The 24,788-nt window shown below is 43.9% G+C and overlaps 1 protein-coding gene across 13 annotated transcripts in view; it reads left to right on the forward strand.

Moving 5' to 3' along the window:
• DCC (DCC netrin 1 receptor) overlaps positions 1 to 24,788 on the forward strand; it is a 425,812-nt gene that overhangs the window by 241,168 nt on the left and 159,856 nt on the right. For all 13 annotated transcript variants that reach the window (XM_066988962.1, XM_048079751.2, XM_066988960.1 and 10 more), the window contains 2 exons: positions 4,549 to 4,703; positions 6,532 to 6,652. In XM_066988962.1, coding sequence (XP_066845063.1) covers positions 4,549 to 4,703; positions 6,532 to 6,652 — 276 coding nt within the window. The remainder of the gene's footprint in view (positions 1 to 4,548; positions 4,704 to 6,531; positions 6,653 to 24,788) is intronic.

Raw genomic sequence — 24,788 nt, forward strand, 5'->3', positions numbered from 1 at the left:
TTTCTTGGGTCAGCAGGAACACATTCCTTATTCAAACATGCAAAGGGAAGACACTTCGCATTAGAAAATGCTGACATTTCTGAGTTAAAATTGCTTCCTCTTGTCGCAAGATCAGCTGTCATCTCGCAAAAGGTATTTCTAGAAATGGGGAGGTCATCCCAACACCCAACACTCCACGCTAGCTGTTTCTGCTGGCAAGGGCTCGATTAGTCCCCACGTCTCTGCTACAGGCTCATTACGACCAGTCTTTGACATTCTTGGTAATAAATGCAGCCTGTTGTGCTCCTGGGAGGGGAAATCCCATTTGTTTGAAGCAAGGCTCGAGACCCCAGAACCCACAACAGCTTTCTGCAGCATCGCAGGATTCCCTCGGAGCCCCCCCGGAGCTGTCGGGGTCCCCTGGTATTCTATTAAAACCCCAAATCTCGTGGACATCTTGTATATATGTCTGTGTTAACCTTTTGGGTTGTTTTTACTTCCCTTTTTTGGTACAGCACATAGCATAAAATATCCTCAGTCTGAGACCGGGGCATTTTTATATGGCTGGGTTGACATGAAATAATGAAAATGAGCGCTTAGAGAAGCGTTTTCATTCTGATAAGGTATAAAAACGGAGCCTTCTGAGTTTTCATTTTTAAATTATTTTTGTCTGAGGATAGGTTTTAAGGCTTTCACTCACAACGGGGCAAAGGACGATATAAGGATACCGTAGCGCAAGGCTGTTGAAATCTCGCTGAACTCGCGCTTTCCACCAATTCAGAGAAACCTTCTAAAAAATATATATAACTTCGGTGAAACCTTGTAAGATTTCTGGTGGGAAAAAATGCCTGCGGTTTCTTCAAGTTGCTTTTATATTGCCATAATATAATTAGAAGGAACATGAGAAACAAGCAAGTATTTTCATTTCCTTTACAGCCCAGCTCGCCAACCTCCTTCTCGTATGCTGTGCCTTTGAAATATTCAGCACGGAGAAAAAGAACAGAGCAAATACGGCAGCGCTTGACGTTTATTGATCTATAAAATATTTATAGAATGTGTATTTATAGTGCTTGGCATTTTATATGTATGCATACGTATATATACCAGGAGCCTGAATGTGTTACATCTGTCTGCTTTGGCGTGTTATGGTGTCCTTATGTGTGGCGTCTACCTGCAAACCGTGATGGTGTCCTTTGAAAATAATACATCTACCCCGCTGCGTAAAAGGTTTGTGAACACACAGTAATCGTTAAATACGTTTGTTCTGCGTGGAACTCGGCGCACAGATGCATATACTGAACATAAACCCTCAAGGAAGCCAGTAGCAAGCCAGAGATGGGCAAGGTGAGCGGGTGCACAGCTTGTGGGGTGCACACGGATGCAGATGTGAACCATGCTGATCCTCTTAACCGCCCAAGACACTCCTGGCATCCTCTCCTCGCAGGGGGTGACAATCCCTTCTACGTATACACTCTTAACTCCTTTGCTCGCATGCCCTGGTTGCCAAATCTGTCTCAGGGAATGTATTTACTGCCCGGAAAGCTGCTCTCCTCTCCTTGCTTTAAGTGATGTGGCTGTCAGAGGGATAACCCGGGTGTCTGGACACCTTCCTTGCCAGCCTGAGTCCTGCAGGAAATCCATCGCCTTGAAGGCAAGCGTGTGTGATTCCAGCAGTCTAGAAAAATGCCAGCAATTTTTTTAAAAAATAGAGGGAAATGGGGAGGGGAGCAGCAGTGACCCCGTGCTGGTGGAGGGAGGGAAAGCCTTCGGGTCAGGGTCCGTGAACGTGTGCGTCAGAAAGAATAACTGGCAGGAATCTGTGAATTACAAGCCTCTAAATTAATTACAGGCTTCTGGTGACATGGCAATAAACCATTCTAATGAAGATTGAGTAGTTTATGGTTTTGTCAGAGCTCTGAAAAATTGCGGGGTTTATAAACTGCGTAGATAGCGGGGGGTTTGGTGTGAGCTTATTGAATAAAATATACTGGTGTAAAGAAGCTAAAAATGAACATGTGAATTTGATTGCTGCTTAATTTTTAATTCAACTCTTTGTTACACAAACAGCTTGTTTGCTTTTCCTTGAACCATGCTATTCAGTGCTGATTATTCTCAACTCTGCCACTGTGTCTTTTTGTATGTCTCTAGTGTATCTGATGTTATTTAAAAAAAAACCTCAATCGTCATCCTCATTACTGGTGTTTCCCTATCAGTGATGCTTTTTTTTTTTTTTTTTTGAAAAACCCGCAGAATTTCCTGCATCCTCCTGTAGCTGTGTGGTCTGGAACCTGTCGTGCCCCCCCCAAAAGCAGGCAAAGCCTTCCTGATCTGAACACGCCTCTGTGGGAGCCTCTTCAGTAGGAAATTAGGCAGCTAAGTTAATCAGGACAGCTCATCAGATTTAATTTGTGCACACTGGAGTTGATCCGAACCGGATTGGGAGCTTCTGGGTATCCAAAAGCGTTACGTGCATGGAAAATAAGGCTGATCTGAAAGGGGACCAGGGAAGATTTGGCAGGGGAGTGATGCTGAGGGGCCCAAGGCTCATGCTTATTTGTGTAGGTAACTTAGCTCTAAAGCAGAAGCAATTGCTAAAAATTAAGAAATAGCTGACATAGTAGTCTTGCAGTCTTATTTTGATCTAGTTTTTATGCATTATATACAGTTTTTAAATAAAATAATCAAATTTTCTCCAAAATACTCCTACCTCATTGTGCACGCAAGTTTGGCGAGCCCTCCAAGGGTTCGTCAGGAGCGTAAGATTAAAGAGATGGCACCTCAAGGACTCTGCTTTCATTTATTACCCAAGCTGGAAACTGTAATGCCAATAAGGGCAAATAAGTGATTGCAGGCAGAGTTTTGTGGCTAAGGTTGTTAAATGCAGCTGTGAAGAGCACATCTGCGTAGTATTCCTACAAGATAACGCTTTGGTCACTTGCACGATGCTTTTCCTGTTGCAGGTGGTTGGCTTGACTCATGCTCTTCTTGCCCCATGAGACTTTAAGGTCTGGTGGACAACTGGAAGACGTTAGTCTCAATGGAGACTGCTCTAAGCCATACCTAACTGGTCCAGAAAAACTGGGGGGAGTACTTGTGTCCTTTAACCTGTACCTTGGATTTCTTCTCCCAGTTTGTGAGGCTGGCGGAGCCCTACGAGATCAAGGAAGCACGTGGATCGTGCAGAAATAAGGAACCAAAGGAAACCCTACTGGAAACTCATCGTTTTGTTGGCACAGAAGAGTTCGAAGACTAGAAAGCACGAATCCTCGTAGTAAATAGGAAGCTGGAAATCAGATCCTAAAATGCTCTTTCAGTGAACATGCTCCTCCTTTAGCGCCCAGGGAAGCTGCAGAATTTGATGGTTTAATTGAGGAGTGTGCTGAAATCCTTGCAAACCTGGCGTCCGAATTAGGGATGCAAGGGCAGACTCGCCTGTAACATTTCTTAGCTTCTGAGCAATTGATTTTATAATCTTCACCTCCTTTTAATTTAGAGGGGGGTTTTAATATTACGGCTTTATAAATATTATAATCAGACAGCAGGAGTGATGGCTCAAGAAAATACAATTGGATTTTCTGTCTGAAATGATAAGTCGTGGATGGTACTTGGAAATTAATCCTTTCCGGCTTCCTGGGGACTGTGGATATTCAAAACAGAGACCGTCGTCCCCCTGGGAAAGCTGGTGGGAATGCCCATGGGCTGCTGGCTTTTGGTGGGTGCTTTTCCGTTGGATGCGAGGGGAGTGGGCTCACCAGGAATGTGACGTTATTAGTGGTTTTCCTCCAATTGCTAATTTCTATCATGCTAATACTACAATAATGATGAAATGAAATTAGCGTATCATATAGCATACTGAAAAGCTGTGAATACATTATAGTAATGCAAGGCAACAGATAATTGCTAGCTTAATAAGTATTTCTTCTCAGCAAAGATAACTCTTTTTTTCTTCTTCCATCACTGGGGACGGATTTCCTAGTTATTGATTATCTCTTCATCTTCTATAAACTCGGTCAGAAGTCCTGGTTTAGATGAAAATGTCTCTAAATGCTTCTAATTCTGTGTCACTTGTCAATGGACTCGTCTTATATCTGTATGTACCTTGCCGTATGTTGACTTACAGGTCCTGGCTAAGTTTGCAGTTGGCATCCAATCCTTTGAAATGAATGGGATTTTGTTACCCTCCTTCTCACTTTTTATAGAATTTTGTATATTATTTTTATTTATTTAGTTTATTGCTATCAAGTTACTTGTATAAAATTTTACTTTGTGTTGTACGTATTGGAAAACGACTTGCGTGTCTCCTGAAGTGAAGTTCAAATTTTTTTCTTTCGGCCAAAAAGCAAACAAAAACCTAGAAATGAATATTAAAAGCAACTATTAAGTGCTCTCTCTGGAAGAAACGTTTTCCCTAGTATTTGCTTGTTAAAGGCTGAAGAGAATAATTTGAATTACAGATGTGTTTCTACCTACTTCTGATATTTTTCAGGCTTATTGAAGTTATTTACTTGCTAAACCTTTACCTATATTTACTCATTGCCGCTTTCATTTTTTTCCCCCCTCTTTTTGTAGTTCCACCATGGTTTTTAGTTCGCCCTGCGAATCTTTACGCCTACGAGAGCATGGACATCGAGTTTGAATGCGCCGTGTCTGGCAAGCCCGTCCCTACGGTGGAGTGGATCAAGAATGGAGAAGTGGTCATTCCTAGCGACTATTTTCAGATAGTGGTAATTATCTGTTTGTTTTTTTTTTTTTAATCACTATATGAATGGTTGATATTTTTTATTAAGTTGTGAAATGTGTTCTGATACCTGACCCGATCATTGCCTTCACAAACTTGGAAGCTTTCCCGAAGAAAACAACATTTCTTGTGCCTCCTAGTGCGAATAAGGAACATTGCAGTGAGATGTGTTATAGCAAGTTCATTGATGTCGTCTCCCAGATTTAAGGAGATTTATACGCTTCTTTTGGCAGAGATGTAACAGTTTCTGATCCCAGTCTAAATTATTGTTAATAACGTTGGTTGCCACGTGCTAAATGACTTCACTTACTAACTATTGGCCTTGGAATAGAAATACCAGATCTCTTCTCCAAGGAAGTCAGACTCACAGGATGGTTAGGAATGACCAACGAGGGCTATGGTCAAGAGCAAAGGTTCATTGATAAAGACAAATCTTAGTTTCTCCCTTAAAGTAAAGATCTTTAAAATTTCAAGGTGCTGGAACGAGGATTAGAGAACATGTTGCTGGTGCTCCATAGAGCTACGTGAGCAAAAGATGCTTTTCATGGTAATTTTCACCTGATGAGTCTCCCTGCAATAGTTTCAGATCTGTTTCAGGAAATGTTTTGTCTAACTGACGGTTTGGGGGATGAGAGGAATTATTTCTTACGTTGATTTTATATAAATCAAAGGGGGTTAATAATGAGAAAGGTTGTTTGATATAATTATGATTTTTAAAAGAGAATTGCTGCACATTCTACCCAAAGTAACATCCCCATGCAGAACTCCAGCCCCTTTTAGGTTAAATACAACTGTTACATAAGCTTAGTTTATGCTGAGTTTTTCCAAAAGCATTGATCTCCTCAAAGCACTGCCACTTGTAAGTGAGCTGAGACATTGGGAAAAGAGCCCAAAAAAATCTCAATGACTGTGAAGATGTCCACAGGCCGTGAGATGTGACCTGTTCAGGGCTTGGTTGAGTGCTAATTTTTCACCTTGTAACAAATAACATCTTTTAATTACCAATCAAAAAAGGTTTCAATGTGGTTTTCATACAGGATAGATATATTCTGCCATACACAGCAGTAAGTTCAACTTTTTTTTTTTTTAATTATACATCATTGCTCATTAGAAAGCAGCCAGAAGCATTAAGCTTCCAAGGAAAGGAAAGCTCTATTGCTGTCATGGTTATGTGGTGGATGAAAACTGTCTCACTTTTAAATTGTTGTTAATAGAAGGCACATTTCAGCCAGAGCACACCCCTCACTTTTTTTTTTTTAACCCAACATAATTGGTTTCTGCTTGTGCTAACAGAAGTTAAAAGCTAAATCTCTCTCAAGTGGAGTAAGCGCATAGTGACCTTTTCTTGAGGATCTCCAGGCCTCAAGCCATCAGGAGGAGGGTTCGACCTTCAGAACAGCATTTGTTCAAAGACACAGAAGTTGAAAGTTCTTCTAAATCTTCCCTGCAGCTAAGGGCCAAGAGAAAATTCAGAGCACTAACCAAGTGGTTGGCTGTAATTTGGAGCATAAGTCTTGAGAAAGGTGTTGGATGGACATTGCAACAAAGCGAATTCAACCTCAGGGCCGTAGGAACCTTCCCTCAAACAAAATGCAAAGATATCAAGTGTCGAGAGATTTCTGATGAAGATGCTCGTTGTTACAGACCTTGTCCTTAGATGACTACGCGAGCTGGGGCTGAGATTGCATACACAGTGCCTTTGTTTCACAAAATAGCTGTTCTGTAAAGGTTTTGTAATCCTCGTTCACGTTGGATGGTGTTTTTCTAATTAATTCTCTTCCTTTTTTTTTTTTCCATTTTCCATATTTCTCTAGGGTGGCAGCAACTTGCGGATTCTGGGCTTGGTAAAGTCAGATGAAGGATTTTATCAGTGTGTAGCTGAAAATGAAGCTGGAAACGCACAGGCCAGTGCACAGCTAATCATCCCAGAGCCTGGTAAGATGCAAAGGACACAAAATTGCAGATGTAATTAATGCTATTAACATAAAAATCCCAAGCGAGCAGCTACTATTCTTTATTCCCTCTTACTTATCCAGCTGGCTGGCTGTAGTTAAAAGTGTGTCCAAGCTCTCAGATACTTTGAGACATTTTGTTCACTGAGGCAATTACAGATTCTGGCCTTGTCCTAGAACTGACTCTGGAGGCCAACTAAACCTGCACAAAGAGCCAGCGGCGATGCCTCACAGTCTGTAGGGGAGCTTTGTCCTCCTGAAATAGGAGAAGATGGTCATAAATGGGTGAGGTGGTGGAATAAAACAGTCCATAAGCATTAAGGGATTATATATCTAGTTGTGTTAAGCTTCTGTAGAACGTTTTGTCTTGAGGAAAGGAAGAAAAAACATTTTGGCAGTGGGATACCAAGAGCAGCCAACCACTGAGAGGTTTGGTAAGGTTTGTGTCTGTATGCTAGAAGGACAAATATTGCTCTGTTGCTCTGGAATTAACAGTACTTTGGTTGTAGGGACTGCATTATACAGGAGCATAGGTGTTTGGGTTTACTGCTTTAGGTTTTTTTAAGCCAACAGAAAGATGTCTTCATCTTAAACCAGATGCCATGTAAAACGTGGCTAAAAGCCTTTCAAAGTTTCTGGGTTGTAAATGATTAACGACCTGCGCCGGGCTGCAGGATGCACTTGCTGCTTCTCATAGACGATGCCAGGAAGCTGAGGGCAAGGGAACGCGCAGAAGCATCGTTCGTTCCCTGATTTGGACTGGGAAGAGCAGAATCTTTGCAGTCATGGAGTGATGTAGCTTGGTGGGAGAGCCCTGCCCTTGTGGGATCCTGCCAGATGAGTGTTTCCCTTGTCTCTGTGCAGTCACCAGAGGTGCTGATGAGGTTATCTTTCCTTAGGGACAAAGGTGAAAATGAGAAAGCACTTAGAAACTAGATTTCACGGGCGGAAAAAATGCTTGTGTGATATTGAGGAAGGACAGCGGGGATCAGCGAGGCATCATCCTGTTCAAAACCAACCTGTTCCCCTTCAGATCTCGCCGTGGGGAGATGCAGGGTTGTTTTGCCTTTGCTTTTCATTTTCTTTGGTTTCTTTCAAGCTGAATCTGGCATTCAGCTCATGCACTTGAATTACATTTGCATGCACGAACATTTGAAGGAAACGGGCTATCTGCTACCGTAGGGAGGTTTAATCTGGCCTTAGGATCAACCAAAGCAAAACTGGGTAACTCAGCGCTGCTCCCACCTTGTCATCGCAAGTGAAGTGCTGTCAGGAAATTTTATACGCTGTGTTTGTGTTTATTACATTGGGCATTGGATTAAAATAGAAGAAAACGAAGAGCAAATCCTAAAGAGCTCCAGGACGCCATTGCAAACTGTCTCCGTTTCCCTTTTTAAGTGATGGATTACTTTTTCCTGGCCGTTTAATCAGATCTTCAAACAATGCCACTCCAATTCCTCGGAGATGAAGGGCGGGGGGGGGGCCGGCAAGCACAGCTGGTGCAGGAGCCAGCTACAAATGCAGATGAAGTGGTGGGGCTGGGGGGAATATTTCTGCTTTGCTCAGGTGGGTGCTCAGCGGGGGCTCCGGAGGGGGCTGGCGATGACCCGGCAGCACCTAGTCTTGGTGCTGTGGGTTTTTTTGGGAAGCTGGAGAAGTTTCACTGTGATCATTAATAACTAGCATCCCTTTGGGGAGCCATTTCCGTGGAAAGGGCATAAATGAAGGCGTAGAGTTATCAGAGTTTGCGTTTTCTGAAAGCCAGGGTCAAGTAAAGCCTAACAGTGATTTATGCCCCAAATTTACATCAGGGTAAAATAGTTGCTGTTTTTTGATGATTCATAAAATTACAGATAGTTATTGCTTTTATTAATTGCAAATAATTTGGGACCATGCTGAGAGCTAGACGTATTACATATGTTATGTTGGAGGATATTGGAAGTTTAATGCAGGTGAAAGGATATAATCAGCTCATACCGTCGTTATTATGCAGATGTGTAGGTTGACATCCACCGTTGTGACCACCATTAACTGTAGGACCTGAAGGAGCAGCACGTGAGTTGGCCCTAAAGCAAGAATAAACGAGCTCCCATTGAGACCGAGCGCGTCCCTTGTAAATGCTGCGCTGCTGAATTGGAATTAGCCAACACTGAAATGAGAAGTGAAAGCCAAATGGGCTGCGAGCTCCCGCGGATAATAGCCTCCGCTTTCACTCTTCCAGATGTGGCTGTAGGAGGCTCCAAACTATTTCAGTAGGCGTTGTGCTTAGACTACAAAAAGCCCGCGAGCTCCCTGAGAAATATAACATCTCTGTCCTTAGCTGAGCTCGCGGCTGGAGAGGCGCTGTACTTAACAGATCGTTACGAACTAGGGTGAAAGAAGTGATGGTGGATGGCTTGCGATACACACATCAGACAGCAAATCAAAGTGCATTTGTCGATCCCAGCACCCTTGGGGAAAAGGCACCCGGGATTATTTCTTCTCCCGTTCCCTTTCTTTCCCATTAACGACCTTAATGCTAGACCCGAAGCGAGAGACTGCTCACCAGTTTATAATAAATTTATGAACTGCAGCTTTAAATACTTATTTCTTTAAAAGTCAAAGCAATAAATAAGAGAGTTTGAAGGATTTCTCTTCTGTCGTAATCTTCAACCAACGTGTCCTGGGTTTCTCAGGCCACTTGGCTGCTTGCCGGCCTCTACTTCTGCCTCGTGACTCTACCAAAGAACAATTACTCCTCTGAACCTACAGGCATGCGTGATCCTATTAAGAAGGTACAGGAACAAACCCTACAATACGTACTCCTAATACAGGTACTGAAAGCCAATTCTCAGCAAGAAAAAGCAGCTGAAAGAGATCTCCGTTGGCTGCCTTATTTTTATAACTGTATAAAACCTGTTATTTGCACACCTAGAAAATGAGCAGAGAACAGCGTGGTGGTGAATGATGGACACGCATAACTTTAGCTGAAGAGAAGATCCCCGAGGAAAATCTTCCCATAAAGAACTTCCAGGCAGTTATTTGCTTTACGCCAGCAGCTCCTCACTGATCCCTCCTTCAGATATTCAGAGGATGTATGGAGGGATTTTTTTATTCTAGCAGGTGAAAGATCAGATAAAGACAGCCCTGAAATCATCAACGTGTGCATACAGCGGGATAATTATTAGCTACGTTTCTGCAATAAGTTCCTCGCTAGACAAATCCGCAGCTTAGGAAGATAGGCTCGCTCGGAGACTGGTAAAAGCGCTGTAAATCAGCCTTCGCTCTTGGCATTGTAATGCTTGAGGAAGTCCAAAGCTGGACGTTGTAGGGAGATGGGGAGGGTACAGAGAGCTGAAGCTCTTGGGAAGATCCTCGACGGGTGAGCCCCATCGAGCTCCAAACACCACTGCTTGTGCTCAGCTGTGCGTGGTTCAGTTTCTCATTTCCGTCACATCCTTTTTCTTTTTAATTCCTCTACTTACGAGTTGTGCGGCTGCTTCTCGTCGCACGTTTTCAGCTTAGCAGCTTGCAGATGTAACGCTTTTGCGCGTGCAAGGTCTTTGCGAGGACTTTGCATTTTTGTATAAGACTTAGAGTGGGAAATTTGTAAATTACTTTTCCTTGACAAAGAAACAGGGGTTGAATCAATTTCCAAAAATCATTTTCCCTGAATTCCTATTAGAAAACCATTCTGAGAGGCATCATCTCCCTTTATTATGAGTCTTACTTCCTCCTTAAGAAATCAAAATCTATCTCCGTGCTAAGAAACGGAGCTAATTTTCTCATTAAAATTCAGATTTTTAGTTTTTGCAGGTTTGTTGGAAGAGCCAAACAACATACATTAGTCTTGCTTCTGGTTAGTCTTAAAACTAACCTGAAATAGAAAAGCATGGTTTTTGAATATCGGGAAAAATGAGTGAAAAAAGTAAGGAATTGGAAGTTTTTGGAAGAGGTTAGGCAGGTGTATCTTCGTGCTAATAATCCTGGTCCTGCCTTAGCATGGGAAGCTGGTACGTGCTGCCTTTCCAGTCTGCTCTCAACGCCCTGAATTAGAAATAGCAAATTTCCCAGAGCTCCTTCGTGCCGTGGAGGCAGCTGCGGAGCAGAAGGAAGAAGCGAGGGGCTATTTCAAGACTCCACTTGCAAATTTTGAAGTTGAATGCGTGTATGTACATAGAAATATAATTTTTTTTTTCCTAACCCAGACAACGGCAACTCTGCCGGCATGCGAAATTTATTTTCTGAAGGCTTATTTATTAGGCTGCCAGGGATGGCCAAAGAGATGCTACAGGGGAAACCTCTGGCAGCAAAACAGCAGCAAAAGCACCTAAGGACCTGCACAAGGCTCGGGGTTGGGGAGGAGAATGACCTCCTGAACCAACATTGTGTGTTTTCGTGCTGAAACAAGAGCTTTAACTTCCTCGTTTTAGTATGCACAACTGGTAAGCTGCTCGCATTTATTGCACTGCGTAAGCAGTAATAATCACGATAATGGTAAGAATAAATTCGGTTTATATGCGTTTATGGTGGTCTTTGCCATAACATTATGACACCTTACTGGGGATTTATTACAGACATATGCAAAAATACGAAATCAGCAGAATGTGTTTCTGGTTTAAAAAAAGAAAAAAAAGGTATATAAAGGTCATCCTAGAAACAGTAGAGGTGCCCCGAAGACTGACCAAAGCTCTGCAAGGGACTGTCTTGGAAGACGTTTAGAATTTCTTCTTCTGCAGGTCTTCATGAACAAGGTAGGCAGACGTTTTCCAGGAATAATAGGCGTATTATTAACCCTGCCACGGGATGTTGGAAAGGTTCCTGAGTTCATTTCTGGTTCTGTTTTCTTTGGATTTAATTGAACTTTTTTGGAAACTTTCAACTGTAACAGGTTCAAGAATTGCACAGTGGAAATCAGGCAGGGAGCATTATATCCAGAGTGTTTTTTTGTTGGTTTAGTTTTTAATATCTGGAATTATTTTAGAATGTAAAAGTGTAAGTCTAAGGGAACCGTTCGGGTCACTTGCGATCAGATTCGGGGATCTGACGCCTCTGGTTTGGACCAGAAGGGTTCTGGATGTAGGGACCGGTGTTGTGAGAAATGTTCAGGTGTGAGCACCGCCCGTTCCCAGAGGTCTGTTCTTAACGGCAAGCTTCGGACACAGCAAATGTAGGTAGGGGATGCTTGATCTTGTCCTAAAACTACCAAAAATACATCTTAGTTCTAAGGTGGCGGTTAGATACACACAAACATTTGTGTTTCCTGAATCATTTACAAACGTCTTCGTGTTTTCTTTAAAAATTCAAAAGAGCATAGAACAAAAGAGTGATCCAAGCACAAAGATTCTGTAAAGACATGGCAGATTTTTTCAGAAAACACTGCGAAATTTCTTGCATATAAGAGAGGAAGACCTACTGTCACAAACACAGCTGTGTATTAAAATTGATTTAGGGTAATCTGAATAAAAGACAGGGGAGTAATAATTTCCTATAGAGCTGTTTACAATTTCCAACCCAGCCTTCCCATGATTTTGTGTTTCTAGAACAGGATATATGTTGATAAATAATAGTCCCGGGAAACTGGAAGGCAATTAACATTTAAGTGGTGTTAATGAAAATATCACTTACCGTATATTAACTTTACGTGGTAATGTCAGAAGAATCACGAGATAGAATAAATAACTGCACAATTAGTTCCCAAACTTCGAGATGTGTCAGAATTTAATTTGGCAGGGTAGCAGAACTGAAGTGCTATGTTTTAAATGTGGAAGCGATGTAATTTCTAGTCTTATATGAGTTTCCAGACAATTGAATGTAATTAGTATGATAGCTCCGTATCGGAACTCTTACTATAAGTGTTCTTTTTAATTTTTTTTTTTTATTATTTTAACCTGTAAAAGGAAACCTTTTGGTTTTCACAAGTGTCGTATGAATGACTTGGCTTACATACCCAAAATCTTCATTTTTTTTTTTAATAGCAATTTGAGAGCAGAGAAAACAGGTTTTTGTGAAGAGCTCGTTCAAGAGCCGCTCCTTCGGGTTTGCATAACCTCAGCACTTTTTGTTTTCACCGAGAGCAACACAACCTATTACACATTCAGATAAAGCTGCTGGAAAAAAAAAATCCATAAAAGGCTCCGAGTCAAATTCTGGAGAAGCTCCTGGTTGAGGTGAGGTCAGCGAAGTTGCAAAGAGCCAGCTGCGGGAGCGTGCTGCCGCCTGGGTCTGGCATCAGTGCATCTCTTTGTGCCTCCGGCTGGGGCTTCCCAAGGCTGTTGGGGTGGCTGCGTGTCCTCGTTTATGAACTTTCAGGCTCCTTACAGCTTGTAGGAACCTATTCGTGTGTATATTCTGTGATTACGGTTTTACTGTAAGTAGAGGTGGCAGCGCTGGTGTCGGAAGTCACGGCCGTTCGTGGAGGTCCGTGGCCCTGTGCATGTTCGGAGGGTTATTTGCCATGGGGCTCGATTGGATTTTGTAAGTTATGTAGGCAAAGACTTTCTTCCTCTTAAACTGCCTCTAAAGGAGGAATTGGGAAATTATTGGAGGAAAGACAAAGGAGTGCTGAAACTGTTAGTCTGACCCTGGTGTGCCCAGGTTTGACTGCAAACCTCCCAGTAATTCACTTGGGTGCCTTCCGCTCAAATGAGTTCAATTTTCCTGGTTATCTAAGCTGTCCTAAAGATACCTACATTTGAAAGCGTGGTGTTTTTGTATTTTGTAGCTGGATACTGGGTAGGAATTTAAGATATTTATGGGCTGGTCACCTTTGTATGGCTCATGTCCTTGTAGGCTTGTTCATTCGACCGCGTATAGTTGGGTGACCAACTTCAGACCTTCAGGCCATTTCCCAAGCTTCATTTTTAACGTAACTCCTCGCTCCGTCAACTCTTTCCCCCCTTTTCCAGGTGCTGATTGTTCCCTAAACATAACATCTTCCTTTAGTAGCGCAGATGAAGTTAGACTGCAGAGCTTGCCAGTAATAAGGTCAGGAGATGCATTGTCTGCAGTCCTGAGTGCTGATGAGTTTTTATATGTAGTGCGCTACCTTGTCACCTTCGCGGCAGAAACCTATTTGCTGAGCTGCCGTTTGATCGACGATAAGAAAGGGTAAGAAATAGGTGGACGTGTTTGCTTTATGGGGGAAACATCAAATTAATCTCCGGGCATATTTGTCAGCGATATTAACTTCAGATCTTTCTTTCCCGATGGAAAGATTTAGGGAAAACAACCCCCAAATGTGCAGTCTTACATGTGGCCCTATTTAGGAACTGCAAGATATTATATGAGTTTTTGCTTTTATTCATACTCAGGACCAATGGCACCTGACTTTTACAAAGTACGCATTTAGGGTAGAGTTTCTTTGGACCTGTTCAGCCTCAGAATTAGTACTGAGGGTCGGACAGGCTGTGCAGTGCCACGGTGTCCTCGCCGTTGCAGTGGACACGGCGGGGTCCAGGATTAACCTCAAATGTCCTTTGTATCCCTTTAATTTGAGAAGTTAGGGGGTGTATTCTGGAAATTCCTGGAAGCTGGTTTCTGATACAGTCGGTGAAGCTGGCGGCTGTATTTAGGAGAAAATGAGCAGCCAGACGAGCACGTCCTTTGCTCGTGTTGACTGATGCCTTTCCTATACCGCGCGTCACCTGTATCTGCTGAAGATGTACTTGTAAAAAGAGTGCAGAGCACGTGCATGAGACACCAAAACGTGCTGCCAGTATCGCTCCGGAGACGGATGTATTGATCCCTTTAGCACCTACACCTCCAATCATAGCGTTGTCATCCCTTATTTGTCATCCCTTATATGTGTGCAAAAAGTGATATTTTTTTCAGCATTGCGAAAGCTGGGTGGGAGAGAATTAGAAGAGGAAGGAGAAACTCGGGCTCTTTGCCACCTGGGAGGAAATCCGTTTAATTCACCCTGCCTATCCTTGTTGTAGTGTTAAATATAGACTAAATAGTTGAATATGGATTTATGTAATGAGCTCACAAATCGATTTTGGGTCTGAGTTTAGGAGCGGAGAGTCTGTTAAGATCAAAACAGTGTCCAGCGCCAGCACGGGGGCGAGGGGAGGATGCTTTTTCTCTTTTGGTTCTGATGCTGATTCAGACCTATCAGGACTTTGTATGGTTATTTACACCTGGCAGATCAGAGAGTAATAAGGAAAAATAAATAAATCAAAGCCTTCTGCTTCTCATATCCCTCCCTTTCTCCACTCTCTCCCTTCTTTCTCCCCCACCCTCTCCACCGCTGTTCGGGAATACTCCCATGCACCTTGCTTAAACGTTAATTATTTAGCTCGAGCGATTCGCTAATAATCTGCAGAACGAAATTCCTCGGGAGTCGAGGAGCCGAATCCCCGCGAAGGTGCATCTTTCATCTGCCCCTTCCCCTGTCTGGCTCAGCGGCCTCGGTTAGATGTAATTGTAATTGGTGTCTGGGCTGGGATGACAGTGTCAGCCTATCATTTCAGGGTTTAGAGCTGTGCATTGGATAGCCAGATTTGTAATTATAATGTGCTTTGCTCCTATTTATATTCAGCAGCGTTCTCGCCTTGCTGTTGCTTTCCCTGGAAGGGGAAGATTGAGCCGGGGAGGGGTGACTTGAAAGCAGGGAGGCGTTATTTGTTCAGAAAACACCCCGGTTCTCGGAGGAATAGAGGGCCAAGGTGAGCAGCCATCAAAAGGTACCTGTCCTGGAGCACGGGGGCCGAAATCGGTGCTGTCAAAATTTAAACGCGCCGGCCCCTCCCGTAGGAAAAAGCAGAATTTTCCTCGTGTGAATGGCTCAAACGGGGCTATCAGTGCTGCAAGATTGCTCTGCCCTGCTCAGGCTGCTGCACGGAGGGTTTCTGAAACAAGGGCCTCTTAACCACGGTTATTTAAAGGTCCTGTTTGCCTCGAACGCACCTCCTCTCAGCTGCGGTTGCATCAGCGCAGTGACAGATCTGCACAAGTCAGCGACCTCCTACCAGCGGAGTGGAGATGAGAATTGATTTCCGCATCCTCTGTCACTTTCCTCGACAGGGCAGAAGTTAATTTTGAAGAGGTCCGAGGAAACGATGGGGTGGAGTGAGCCCTGCTGGCTGCGTGCACGGCAGCGCGGAGCTGGCAGCCTGGCTCTGGCCAGGACCATCCGTTGCAAGCGAGCACTTCATTTTCACGTTCAGGACATTATCCCCTTCAGCCCGTTTAATATTTTTCTTTTAGCTTCATGGCATTATCTTTATTCACTCGGAAGGATTTCTGTTTCTTTGTCGTGGGTCTACCTTCTGCAGATTCTGTAATGGAATTACCATCTTCGCCTCCGAATCGCAGCTGCAGCCAGCGCACGGCATTGCTGCCTAATGGGATTTGGACCAATAATCCCACGGGAGTGGCCAAATCCCTCATGGATTTGGGGGTGAAAGGTGTTCCCACTCCGTTTCATTTCCTATTCACGGGGCTCCTATCTGCAGAAAGAAACATCAGTTAGAGCAAAGATTAGGTTGAAGAAATTCACACATTTCTCCATTCGGTTTCCTAAAGCCCTGCCAAAGGGGGGAGGGATGCCTCTAAAAGCATTCACAGCACGCAAAAAAAAAAAAAAAAAAAAGAAGTTTGAACATGGAAAAGACAAAGATTATTTTTAGGAAGACAGTTACTTCCCTCTCTGTTGGCCACCCCAAAAAACCTAGCATGCACCGGGAGCCCCCGTTGTGTCTGCCGGAGCAAAGCAGGACCCTTGTTCCCAGCCAGACCTGAGCATCCCGTGCCTGAGGAGTGCTGAACAAACTGTCGTACTGTCAGCTATTCTCTAAATTATGTCCTGCATATATAGATTTTGGCTTACCCACATTGACCTTAGGTGGCCGTGTTCCTGATTTACGGCGGCTGCCTGGGAATGAATCCATCTCGCGGGATGTAAGAGCCATGGTTAAGAGCTCTGCCTTGGTCCGATTTTAAGGAAATCAGCTTTTCAATGCGCTTGCATTTATCTCGGTCAAAAGGAAGAGTTACTCGGTTGAAATTAAGGGCAGGCAGCTGGGTCAGTATTGGTATTTCTCAAAGTTTTGGAAAACCCTTTTGGTCGGCTAGCTCCCTGTAGAAGAAGAGTCTAACAAGGATTATGAAGACTTTTCTTCGCAGCTCATGATAACTGATTCTTCTTTAAACCGGGATTAAAGAAAGCTTAGATAGTCTTTGTTTACCTTCTTGTTTGTTTTCGCTTTCGGGTTCTTGTTTTTTTCCCCCCTGTTGTTTGTAATTTAGTGTATTACGGGGGATTTCTGAGCTGTTCGAAGGTATTAACAGTTTCATTCCAGAAACAGTTGGCAGGATTTTCCCTGCCAAAACCTCAGGATCCTTTCCTTCAGGTAACAGCAGCTGTTCCCAGTTGTTGTCATTTAAAACATCTCCACCAACAGTTTCAGCTGAATAAAGCAACATTTTGCTGATCTCGTGGCGTGGCAGAAAGGACGGGAGTTTGGAAGCATCTGTCGCAGCTGCAAAAAAAAAAACAGGAATTAGGTAAAGAGCCCAGGAATCAGGTGAGGATGTGTGCCTTTTGCAGTCGTTACAAGAAATAAGGCATTTAGGGATGTGGCACGCTGATTTGCACGGACTGGTGCAGAGAGCCTGACCCTACGTCGCCTACGATGGAGATACAAGTCCATTTTTTCTGTATGCGAAATAATTGCTGAGGGCCAAAACGTAATCTGCCGTACCGAGGGGAAGGCAGATAAAACCTGCCGAATTTAATGACTTAATTAGGGTGATGTCGATAGATCCCCTCCAGTGGTGGTACTTTGCTCCGGGCAGTGCAATATTTGGGATATGGCCCCGGACAGCAGGGCTGGAGGGAACGCCCTTTACTTCCCACAAAGACCTGGAGCCCAGATGCATGGCATGAAGGAAAGTCTTTGCCTGCGTTATAGCTGTTAAATATTATCATTTTTCAAGCCAGATGATGAAATAATAAAAGCAAAGACAGTTTCTATTACCCATGACCAGATAAAAGTACATAGCTAAAAATGATAAATTAAAACGAATCTTCCTTAAAACAGCTTTGGCTGAAAAAGCCAGATCACAGCGGGGAAAGCGCCGAGATTCACAGGGTGAGTGAAATGATTTAGTTGGCATCGGCCAGGCCTTGGGATGAAATCTGGTCTCCAGTTTTGAGCCCTTCATAGAAGGGACCAGAGAGACACCGGATCGGAAAGTCATGGAAATGATCAGAGCTTCATCAAGAGAAGAAGGGCTGAAGGAACCGGAAGGCTTTAATTTAGGTAGAGGAACGGAAGACACACTTGTAACCCAGTCTACCAGGAAGAATTCATCTCATTTCTGGCTTGACTTATTCGGATGTGAAGCTGCTCAAAATCAGCACAACTCTTTTGGAATTAAACTGTGATGTGTGAGATGAGAATCCGGCTTATTATGTTTTACTGCTCTTTGTGTTTTTGCAAGGTTTTGTTGCTGAGCTGGCTTGGTGACATCTATCTTCCCACTTAATTGCCTTACTGTAGTAAAACAAAAAACAAACCCAACCTTCTGATACCCCCAAATTAAGAGATTTTTCCAGCATGTTGAAGGCGTTCTTTACAATGCCAGCTTGAAATCAAGCTTTTTTGGAGTAATATAAAGCCATTTTAAAAATTAATGTTGCATATGTAATCTGTGTGTCTGCACTGCTGTGGTTGCTCTGTGGCTTTCAATATTGAAATCCCATTAAGCCTCACCTTCAGCACGCAAGGAGGAGCTTTATGTAGAAATCTGTAGATAAGCAAGAAAAATATGGCTTTATCTTCCAAAATGGGTTCAGTTTAGCCACGGACTTAGTCATTTTGTCTGGTTTTGTTCATACTCAGCGTGGGACGGAGGAAAACGAATCGGTTTGGGCGCTAAGCTGTGCAACCCTTACTCTAGCATGTCCTTTTAGAGGAAATGGTTTGGGCAGGAGCAGTCGATGCTGTGGACTTTGGATGTGGCTATGGACAGGGGTGGAGCAGCTGCAGTTTATTCCGTCTCTGGAGCAACACATGGCCACTTGAGTGAGCTTTTCACTGCCTTCGACATGAAGCTTTAGGTCGAAGGCTGTCCTCGTAGCAAAGGTTCAATGCGGTGATGCCTGCCTGCTGCCTGTTTTCCACCAAAACGTTTCTGATGTTTTATTTTGTGCCTGCTCTAAACCAATCTTCTAGCTCTCAGGAGCACTTGCAAGTTTCTGGGTGGTGCCAGGTGGGATACTGAGCCCCTTAAAACATTTGTTATGGAAACCAACGTTTTTTTCTCTGTAAATTATGCCAGATCTAGTCCATACTCATCTCTGCCACTGTGGCCACAGGGAGGGGATAGCAAGCTGCAGGGTGCTGTGCATGCAATATTCCCTTCCTGGCTTCCTTTACAGGTCTTGCAGGTCTTCTGGGACGGCAGCAACCTCTGCTATGAGAAGGTACAGGAGAAAATGCCTCGGGGCAGCATCTGTCAGGTCCCAAGGGACTGTGTCAAACAGCAAACCAGCCGCCAATGCCCTGTGATGGTTTTTTCTCCTCCTCTTTCAGCAAAGCCCTCCCTGGCTTCTGCAAATCCTCCGGCTACAGCCCTCACTTTGTTCCCCTTGTTTGCAGCTTGGCCAGCCCAGGCACAAGAGGTGCATTTGCTAAATAACGTGCTTAGAGCCCTGTTGGTTTTGGGGTCTCTCCGTGCCCTGCTGCGCTCCCCCGTGACGCCTTTTCCGCCGCCGCAACCCATTGTGCTCCGGGTCGGGACCTCTTGAGCCTCCTGGCTTAATAACTTCTCTGCTTCCCCAGCCAACGTTATTAAAATATATTTAGTATTCAGGGATTTAGATCCTGACCTTCTATAATTATTGACACCTATTTAATTTCTCCTTTCATCCGTGGCCAAGCCTGGTACAGCTGCTGTGGCACATGTATATACATCATTGTTGCCAGCACGAGCTGATTGGCATTCATGCTTGAGTGTCTTTTTATTTTCTCCTTGGATGCTAGGAGCAGCCTGAGTAGCTCGGAAACTAAAGAGCTTCATCTATTAGGCGTGACAGATTTGTATTCAGCGGTAAACGCCTGACCTTGCTCAAACTCCCTCATCCATCGCCATCGTCCCCTCCCAGATGAAAGATTTTTGCTTCCTGCCGGTCGCCTTGGAAACGGGGCGAATTCAGCCCGGGAGAATGGCTCATAAGAAAAGATGTCGGGTGTAAGGATAAAAATGCATCGCGAGGAGCCGTGCTCGCTGCGTACGGACGTGCAAGAGGCTTTCACGAGATGGATTTTAAAGGCAATGCGATACGGGGAGCGTATTCACGTTACCCTGCAGTTAAACAGGCTAAGAAATGAGCTACAGTACGCCCTCCTGCTGGACAGCAATGCGTTTCAGCCTTTAGTTTCACATGGGTACATAGCAGGGATTGAGCTCTTGAGCAACGAAACTTGTCTTTTGGACCTGGGCACCAAGTGGGCAGGCTGTGCCCGTCACCCACCACCACCTCCCATCCTCTTCCTCTCACCCCTTCCTCCCCTTGCACCATCTTGGCCAACGTGCCTCCTTAACCCTCACCAGGACTGTTTTTCGATGGTTTCCCATTGCAGGAAAAGTTTAGGCTTCGCACTGAGCCAGAAACGTCTTTGGATATCCTGGCTCCTGGAAAAGCAACGTTTGGATGAGTTGTCGCAATGGGAAGAGTCAGCAGGGGAACATCTCAGCTTGCATTTTTCCTCCTCTGCTGTACGGCCAGCTGGGTGTGCAGCCGTTAACGTATGCATGCAGTCTGTATCCGTATACCTTAACCATAGGCCCCCTTTTTGCGTGAAAGGTTGGACTCGATGAGGTTTTGATGTCAATTCCAATGTGGACTGGTCCGTGATTATACCCGTGTCTACAAAAGTCAGCGTGAACTCACTAATGTGTTGTGCTGGCTCTCCAGTGTTGAGCCCACCATTTTCAGCTTCTCTTGCACTGATTTTCTGAAGAATACCATAAATAGGAGGTGGGTTTGGGTGGGTTTGTTTTTTTCCATCGGGCTTACCTTATTGTATGTTACCTTGCATTTATTGCAGTAGGATTTGCTGAATGTGTTTGTGCACTGGACTGAGAAAAGGAATCTCCGCCAGTTGCTTCTGTTTCAGTCTGGATAATGTACGTGTAACATACAAACATATAGTTATACAAAACCCCATAATTTCTTCACAGATTGAGTAGTTCACTCCATTGTACGAATTTTATCTTGACTAAGGTCTAAGAATTAGTCATTTAGTTCTCATAAGTGATTCCCGTTGCACGCTCAGGCGAACTGTTCATGCTCCATAAATGAGTACCCTTGGTTTCTCTGGGCCATTTGAGTTTTTCTGGGGACAGTAAGGGTTGGCAGGGCCCTGAGTATCTCCCTGGCAGCCTACAGCAGTTGCTTGCAGAGCAAATAACTTTCCTGGCAGATAGACTTGAGGGTTGAAGCTCTTCACGATGGCCCTTGGAAAGGATTTCGAACTCGGCACTGCACAGGGGCTGCTGCCGTGTTTGTTGTTGTGAGGTCTGGGAATTCAACGCGTAGCACGTGCTGAGCTGGAGAGGACAGAACGACAGGGTGGTAAATAACAAAGGGTGTCCAAGTCTTTTAGTGACAGTTTTGATAGCGGGGAAAACTGTTCTACTACTTTTTGTAATGTTAAAAATATATTTTATATATATATATATAGTGTTTTCCTATGTTTCTAGTACTAAAATAAGGAAGAAAAAAACATCGTAGTCACTTAAGCATGCGGTGTATGATTTCCTGGGGTTTCTTTTCATGAAGATTTTATTTAAAAAATATTGCAAAGTAGCAAAATTGATTAAAACCTGGATGGTTGTAAAGGCAAGACAGACCGCTGGCCCAGGCTGGGGGGGCTCCTCGGGGATGTTTCCAGCAGTGCGGCTGGGCACCCTGCTCAAGGGGGGACCCTGCTGGGACAGGGGGGGACCGGGGGCACCCAGGGCTCCCTGGCCACCCTGACAGGTCTCTGAGTCTGTGAAAGAAAGGGTGAAAGCATGATTGTGGTCTTGCTGCAAGATGAAGTTCGTGATTAAATAGATACCGTGTAATTAATCAGATAGGAAATACTCGGGTTGACTAGCTGGCTTGACAGAATTAAGAAAGAAGCGAAGACGAATCATTTAAAGCAAGACGTGAAAAATTATTTTTAAGAAGCAAGGTTCTTCTGCTAACGTGGACACAATCAGCTTCAGAAGGGAAGGAGGATGTGCTAGGAAGGAAAAGAAAAAAGCTGCCCGGCGCTCTCGTTAAAAACATAAACACCATTCACTGTCAATACAGCACATGTTTAATGGATTAAAATTGACAAACTCTTGATGCTTTAATGACTGGGGAGCAGTCACTGGGCTGGGTGTCTTGTGGGTGGCGTTGGGTGGAGATCGTCACTGGGACGGGTGCTGTTCAATGCCTAAGGCCGATTACCTGAAAATAAATATGAGCTGCTTATCATTGGAGTTAAATGGGTTTGAGATGGATACACAGCATGATTTGGCCATTGGAGCAAGCTAAGCCTCTTCCAACAGTATGTTTTAACTGTAGGCAATTATGAAATAATATACATAGGAATAAAGGAATAAGGATTAAGAAAGGACTAAGGAAGTCGGCAACATCTCGTGAAAGCAGAAAGAAAGGACAGAGGAGAAACAACGCGTTCAAACAAACCCTTGTGAGTGCTATGAAGAGGGTTAATGAATTAATTTTGGTACATCGATGAGCAGAGAGGGAGCTGTGATGTCTCCCCATTGCACCACCAAGGCTACCTCTGCCATCAGCGCTGGGTGTCTTTCTCCAACTTTTGTTGGCTTTCTCCGAGATACCTTTCAGCTAGACCCAAATCATTTAAACACAGTGCTGCATATACTATAGGAATTAAATGAATATATTTTATGATTCCTGTATGGGATGCCAAGCTAAAGAGCCTTGTACTTAATGAATCCGCGGTGAATCCGGTGTTACGTTACTGCAGGGGTGCGATGCTGAAATCTAGGGGAGTTTGGTGAGGCTGGCCCCGAAAAGAGGATAGATGGCTGGTGAGAGAGTATCACAAAACGTTTTACTCAGTTGATTCAATTTTAATTTTCATCTAATTGGAAAAAATGAAATTGCGTTCAAATGAAATGAACCCACAGGAGTACTTCACGCTACTATTTCTAAAGCGAAACGCAGACGTTCAGCAAAAGAATGAAGGAAATTCTGAATTTGTAGAAATTTCTGTTTTCATTGGAAGTAAAATTAAAACTGGTTCAGGTAGTTCGGGGGTTGAGAGAGGCAGGGTGGTACGGGTGGGGGGAAGTTTGTTTTCTCTTTCCAGCAGCCTCGGTGGGGAGGCAAGAAGGCACGTTTTGCTCTTCCTGCAATACAACAAAATTTGTCGTTTGTGCTGATAGATTAAAGAGAGTGTAGGTAGCTGGATTATACAGGATGCCTTCAGTGAGACCAGCGGTGGGAAGGGATGTGATTGTCACGTTTAATGAAGTGTAGGGTACTCTCATCTATATGATTATTATTTTTTTAAACGCGGCACTGAAGATGCCGTTATAGAAAACTCTTCTAGTATGGAAATCTACCGAGTGATAGAGGGGAAGAAGATAGAGCTGATGCTAGCAGAAGGAAACTGTTGAAACAAATAAATCCTACTAAATGTTTAAATTGAAAAAAACAAAACGCAGGGAGATGCACAGGTACATTTGCAAGTCTGTTTGCAGACAGATGCTCCTCTACAGAAGCTATAATGCAAGGTCTCGGCGACCTTGGCGGAATTTGCTGGGGGCAGTCTCTGTACGAAGAGGAAAACACTCTTTAATAATTTTTCCAATATGTTAGTCACACCCTGGCTTTCACTCAGCATCAGATATGCATGAGTATTTTCCTAGCATTTCCTTTTTTTGTTAAAACTGTTGGGCTGTATTCTGCTCTCCACATGACTTATTTTGATTTTTTACTGGGAGCTTTGTGCTTTTTTTTTTTTTTTTTTTTCTGTAGCAAAAAAAGGGAAAAGAGCTGTGTCCTCTGCTGAGCCGTTTCGGATCCGTCTGGGCTGGTGATACATTATGGATGCTGGATCCCAAAGTAGGCTTGTTTGTTTTGGCTCTGCTTCCAGGACCCCGGTGCCACAGAATCAATAATGTTTAACGTCAGTCTTGCCAGTGCTTCCTTTCTTTTGGGAATGAAATTAATTTTCTTCAGCTTGGCACGTATGGGACGACAGCGTCCCCCCTGACCTACCGCTTGAGCGTACGCAATTATCCTAAGAGTGGAGGTTGTGAAGGAAACAGCTTTTAAAGCATCAGATGTGGCAGCTCTAGGACATCAGCAAGCGCTAGGCTGAGGCGGTTCTCCCTTGATACTGCCCAGTTTCTAACCTCTGCTGGGCACAGAAAAGGTAGGTTTTGAATGTTTTGTTGTGGACGGCCGGCACTCAGCTGCTCCTTCCCAACTCATGAAAATCCCGTTCCGTGTCGAGATTCCTGCGTAAAAGTACCCAAAACCAAACATGTGTTTTTGCCCGTGATTTATTGGCTTTGTCACACAAAGCGTGGAGTTAGGAAAGTGTAAAAAAGCAGTGTTTTGGCTTTTTTTCTGATAACCTTATAAATTATCTTTATTTCATTTTTTTTTTTTTAACATTCGGTATGAAACGGATTGCAAGCAGACCCTTAAAAAGCTGTCCATAACCCCTCTGCACACCCACCCGCCACGACTCCTCTTAATCCCATCTACATTTGAGTATCAAAAGTGTTGTCTTCCACTTCCAGTGAGTCATTCCCAGCCCTGGGGTGGTGGCGGGCGGTGGGTTTTTGCTTTGTCTTTCCAGTCTTGCATGAATTTCTTGGGCTTGGAAAACAGAATGGCTTTTCTGCTGTAGGTAGATTATTTTCTTATCAGTTTCTGCCAATTTCTGTTCTAAGGCTTTGGTTTTTTACCATTCTGCCAGCCTTGGGAGAATTATTCTAGTGTGACCACTGTTTGAATGTACTCTTTGGTGTACTCCTGAGTTGTGCCGGAGGCAGTTTGTCTGCCTGCCATTTCTTACATTACCCCGATGACCTGAGAAAGAAAGCACAATCTGTAAAGCAGAAAACGGTATGCTGTTTAAAGGAGTGTTTTG

This window comes from Anser cygnoides, chromosome Z, assembly GCF_040182565.1.
Source record: "Anser cygnoides isolate HZ-2024a breed goose chromosome Z, Taihu_goose_T2T_genome, whole genome shotgun sequence".
NCBI lineage: Eukaryota > Metazoa > Chordata > Aves > Anseriformes > Anatidae > Anser > Anser cygnoides.